The 5,445-nt window shown below is 40.0% G+C and overlaps 1 protein-coding gene across 1 annotated transcript; it reads right to left on the bottom strand.

Annotated features, from left to right (window-relative positions):
- Window positions 1-225: 225 nt before the first annotated feature.
- On the bottom strand, window positions 226-5,111 carry LOC306834752 (inositol monophosphatase 1-like). Its single transcript, XM_079360902.1, has 9 exons — window positions 5,017-5,111; window positions 3,779-3,877; window positions 3,519-3,652; window positions 3,304-3,408; window positions 2,295-2,340; window positions 2,107-2,215; window positions 1,734-1,842; window positions 784-935; window positions 226-657 (listed from the first exon to the last, which is right to left on the bottom strand). Exons 2-9 carry the CDS (start codon window positions 3,839-3,841, stop codon window positions 530-532), a joined length of 846 nt encoding a protein of 281 aa, XP_079217028.1. The 5' UTR covers window positions 3,842-3,877; window positions 5,017-5,111; the 3' UTR covers window positions 226-529.
- Window positions 5,112-5,445: the final 334 nt, after the last annotated feature.

The following is a 5,445-nucleotide window of genomic DNA, read 5'->3' as shown; positions in this document are numbered from 1 at the left end:
CCAGAGCACAGAAGTTTCATGAAGAGTAAAAGGGACTGTTTAAAAAGGTGAACAAGGGGAATAATATGTCCTCTTTAACAATTTAGGAAATAAATGTTCCAAGTCTTTGGGGATTAGACTTCATCATGATGAGGTTTCTGAGGCTGGATCTGAACTCTGCCGAGCTCGGATAGAGGTGACCGGGTTGCAGTGTTCGCACTGAAATGACAAACTGACTGCTGAACATTTAGTTATTTAGTTGCTTTTATTGTCTCCCTGAGGAGAATTTGTTTTGGACACAAGAGAATCTCCCATGTACACATATAGCACATACAGAAGAGAGCGATAAGACAGATGCTTTCGTATTTTTTTTTTCACTTTAACTTCAATATTTAAAAAAAAATGGACGTTATGACAAGTTGAATTCTGAGCAGCAACACACACCAGAACAACAAAATAAAACAATCAGTGATGGTCATATTACACAAATTTTATTTACGACAATACAGCAAGCTTCTTTCTTTGTCTTTCATCGTTAAAGAATTATTATTTACTTTTTTTGTATGGGAGCGTCGTCCCTCTGTGATGGGAATATTTCAATTTCCTTGATGATCCGCTTGGCAATAACCTCGTTGTTCGCTGAAACCATCCTCCGAGACATCAAGTCGAAGGGTCCCCCTGAAAGGCCAAACGTAGCTTTCATAAAGAGCAGTGTAACCAATAAAAACCAAAAACATGCAGTGATTTATGAACAGAACCTTTTTTATTCTTTGTTTTCCCCCCTTATGGGAGTTGAAAACTCACCATCAACATCCAGCAGCACTCCACCGGCTTCTGTCACGATAACCGCTCCTGCAGCGATGTCCCAGCAGTGGATCCCAATCTCAAAGAAAGCCTCCACTGCCCCGCACGCCACCAGACACATGTTAGTGGCAGCTGTTCCTGAACCACGGAGCCTGAATGGACAGACACATTAAGAGAAGAATCGATACATGAGGAAGAGTCATCATACAAAGGCCAGTTACAGTATCAGCTAAGGCTCGCCTGTATGCAGTATACTGTGCTGCAGCTCTTTTCAGGGTTTCTAGGCTCCTGTCTTCACTTTCAGTGTATGGACTTTTCTTGCACATAAAATGTCTGAAATCAAGTCAGCGGATAGCCTAGCCTTATGTCAATTTTTAGGTTCATGGGTATTTTGCTTGCTCCCCGTCTCCCTTTTTAAAAAAAAATCAATTTCTCACTTTTTGCCTCTCCAAACCCTTTTCTTGGTCTATTCACGCTTCCATCGCTGCAACACCTGTCTGTTTCATTTCATAGCAAACAGAGGGGCGCGTCCAAAACGGCCGCCTGAGGAGGCCTTCAAACCGACTCCTCTCTCCGGTCCAGACAAATCCAGACCATTCAGGCCCAGAATCTGAACTTCGAAGGAGGACCTAATGGCTGCTGCACTGTTTTTAGTGAAGCCAACACTTCAGCATATCATGTTTCCTTAATGTCAGATGATAAAGTAAATTATTTTAATGAATTCAGTAAATATCCAACAAATTGTTCTGTGACTGTCGAAGCCTGGGTTCTTCTGAGGTTTTGCTTCCATTTGTGAACTTTCTTTTTCCATGTTGCTTCATTAAAATTACACACGTCTAGGAGATCAATAGTTTTTACTGTAGTAAAATTAAATCAGATTGGGGTCATTTTGGTTTTACGGGTCCGTGGACACACGTTGAATATTGAGTGTCTGGACGCATTTTACTTACCCATGAACTGGGATGCAAAGGATCTTCCTCATGGTGGAGAAGATTTTTTCTACTTTTTCTGGGCTCCTGTCGGTTCCGTGTTCAGAGATAATGATGGACTTGTGGATATCTGCAATGACAGCAGGCCAAAAGGAGGGCCACACGATTTAAAGGCGAGACACTGACCGTAAAGGTATCCACACTCACACATCCAGAACCAAGTCCTTTTTAACCTTGTTGGTCCCGGAGATTCTACTTGAATACATCCTCAATTTGTTCTGGGAGAAATGTGTGACCTTGATGTGTTGTCTCCTCTTTATTGGGTCTTTATTTTTTAATTCAAATGTGCTCAATAGTATGTCCAGTATTGTCACATGAAAATATTGGGTATTACCTTTTACATCAGACACTTCGATTTTGTCATCGTCACAGAAAGCCCCCTGTCCTTTTCGGGCTCGGTACATCTTGTCTTCCAAACAGCTGTACACCACACCGAACTCCAACTGAAACAGACATCTTTTTTTTTTAGCATTCATGTATTAATTTTTTTCACTGATCATTTCTATGTGGTATATGACATACCTGCTTTTTGACAGCGAAGGCAATGGACACGGCCACGAAGGGGAATCTGTGAATAAAAGTCGTATGGATGCATCACTTAGACAAGACTGACTCAGCTGTACATTAAATGTGCTGCATTTTACACATAAATACAGCAAAAGTCAAGTATATCCTCTGTAGACGTCTCTCTGGGTCATGGCTGTCAACAACGATTGATAAGTATAAGTCCTGCTGGCTGTGTTGTTGTCAGAGCCGTGTTTACATGGAGGGAACGGTCGTATCCTACCCTTCTTTATAAAAGCTGTTTAAGTCAAGGATGAGAAAAAAGAAAAAAAAGAAAACACAAAGCCTACTCACTTCTCATTTCAATGTCACGTACCGTGCATGTTTTTAGATCACAGTCATGCCATGTCGATTTGCACGCAAGGTATGCTACAAGCTAACTCAAATGTGCCAGCTAACACAACAATGCAAAGGCGGAGACGCCTACGCTTGCTTGCGCTTGACTTCTTTGTGCAAACGTTGATGGAGAAGGGTTGGAGGTTTGTCGCTTCAGAACAGCAGAGGTGTCGCCAAACAGAAGTTTGTTCTGGCTTCTTGCTTGTGCTCAACACTGACATTTATTGGACCAAAAAGTCATACACTCTTCCTTTAAAAACTGAAAATACAAAACTGAAATAAGGAGGAAACTTAGCAACAGCTAGCTGGGTAACGTCTGTTTAATCAGGCTAAGAGTTTCTTGTTATTTGGATTGTTCAAGATTAGCTTAGCTAAGCTACATTAGCTGTTTTATGGCTGCAAATTGATATTAAGCATAAAGACACAGAGTGGAATCAATCTTTTATCAGGCTAAGCTACTAACAAACAAAAAAGCAACAAGCCTCACATATCACACATCAAGGTTTTTAAAAACATATAAACATATATAATTCAATCTGACCTTTATACAGTAGTGAATATTTCTTGATGGGAGGTATTGATAGTGTTGAACCGAGCATTACTTAAAACCCGCTTAGCGCTAACATCTTACCCGTGAACAAAGTTTGTGGTTCCGTCCACGGGGTCGATGATCCATGTCGGCTTGTCCGTTAAGATACACGGCTCCCCCTTTGCCACTGACTCCTCTCCAATGAAACTGCAGCACAGGTTAAAAAGTGATATCAGTGTGCAGAAGTATATGCTTTCAATACAATGAAAAAAACGGTCTAAATGAGTGTGTGTGTGTGATTGTGTGTGCTGTCTCACCAGTGTGCCGGAAATTGTTCTTTAAGAGCCCCGATGATGATTTTCTCCACCCTCTCATCGGTTTTAGTGACGAGGTCCACAGTGGAGCTTTTCGTGCACACCTTTATCTCCTTCTCTCCAGCTTCTCTGATTACCTAAAATTAAAAAAAAAAAAAATCAGAGTATTGTCATTTTCACCAAATGTCCTTAAATTGCTCAAGAGATCTCAAGTTTTAACCTTCTCCCACAGAAACATTTATAAGAAGAAAAGATCTGCCTACCGCTCCTGCTTTTCTTGCCACTTCAACAGCAGCCTCGTACGCTCTTTGCCATTCGTCGCTCATCTTGTTCTTATTAAGGGGGGGGTTAGTGAGAAGAGCCTGTAAATGACATGACATCAATGACAGTGAATGAAGTGTCGAACCATGCAAATGTCGTTAATAAGAAATTCATTCAAGCACAAAAACTCTCAGTAAAGTCACTACAAAGTTGTTGGATATTAGTGGCATGTCTCCTTTAAGGCCACGCCTCCCGAGGCCTGCTTGGCACACTTCCTTTACAAAAGAGCGGGTTATGTAACATTCTCGCTGCGGTTTCTTTTTTCATCACTCCAGGTTGAAGACAAGATACATTATTGTGATGGAGAAATAGCTGAGGGTGAGGGCGTAGGTGTACTTCATAACACCTCATGAAGTCACGAGTTTGCCTGGAAAATGTGAACCAATCAGAGCATGGAAACATTCCCTGCATCTGTAGTGAAGTTTAGTTGATCTTTACTCAACTTGTAAATACATGTCTTACTAATCATGATGTTGATCATACATGCTTTCTTTCTTCATTTTGATATGAATTTTTTGTCGACAAGCGTTTAATACAGATTCGTCAAATCGTGATCTATACTTGTCCAGCCTTGATTTTGACCATATTTGGCTGTGGTGTCTTTCAACATGAGATGATTAAATCCATCCTTTGTATCTGTGCAAATTGAGCAGATTTAGACTTTGCTTTTATAAATATATAAATAAATAAATATTGGTATTAGTAGTCAAAGTAAATTAAGTGTTGAAGCTGGAGGTGTCTTTTTTTTCTTTTACATAAATACATCAATGCAAATCTTGAGGTTATTCAGTAATTGTTCAAATTTGAATTTGAGTCTTTTTTATTTTCGGATTCTAAAATTTTGATTCACTATTTTAACTTTTGTTGTACGAGAGAGTTTTCCTTCTGTATTTTAAGTTTACTTTAAGTATTTCAGTGTGCACATTCTGACTGACCAGGAACCAAAAACATTGAACTACTGTATGTTTAATTGTGCATGTGACTAATAACTGTGACATTATCTCTGCTATTAGACATCATGCACAAGTTCCACTGTAATTCCTCCATGAATGATCTGCCTTCAGAAATACTTTTTGGTGATAAGTCAAACAATAATGACGTTTAAACAGCCCTCCAGCTCTACAGTGATACGCACACATGAGTGTCCTGCATGAACTCTAAAAATAAAAGATAACCTTACCGTGTGAGGTCAAGTGATGCTGTCCAACGTAGCTTATAGCTGCCAGTGCACCTCTCTCTGAAAATCTTCAGTCAAAGTTGCCTCATTGGAGAAATGAAGCAAGCTTTAAATGTTGGCATGACAGAGTAGGAAAAGTACTTGCTCCACCCTCGTGTGTTTCTTCATAGCAACCCAAAGAAGAAAAAAAAACACATCCTGTGCTCAGGAAGGCTTGCAACAACTTGATGGCACACAAACTTTACAGCTTGTAAGTGGAAAATTTCCATGCATCTGTTTTGAGTTCGTCTACCACATGTGTGCAGACACACCCACACTTCTGTCACATTTGTACACAGAGTAGTTGACATGATGGTTTAGTTAAATGTTTTGAGCAGAAAGTTGAGAAAAGAAGACGCCACACTGTCAGCCAATAAACCCTTCAATCATCAT

Source organism: Symphodus melops, assembly GCF_947650265.1.
Source record: "Symphodus melops genome assembly, chromosome: 14".
NCBI classification, from domain to species: Eukaryota; Metazoa; Chordata; class Actinopteri; order Labriformes; family Labridae; genus Symphodus; species Symphodus melops.
The sequence above is the reverse complement of the archived record's forward strand: the minus strand, read 5'-3'. Positions and strand labels throughout refer to the sequence as shown.

Excerpts from the sequence above, each read along its gene's own strand:
- LOC306834752 (XM_079360902.1), bottom strand. The coding sequence starts at position 3,841 with ATGAGCGACGAATGGCAAAGAGCGTACGAGGCTGCTGTTGAAGTGGCA. Across the intron at positions 1,843-2,106 it reads CGAAGTGTCTGATGTAAAAG|ATATCCACAAGTCCATCATT; the intron begins GTAATACCCAAT and ends CTGTCATTGCAG. Across the intron at positions 936-1,733 it reads CTTTGCATCCCAGTTCATGG|GCTCCGTGGTTCAGGAACAG; the intron begins GTAAGTAAAATG and ends CTGTCCATTCAG.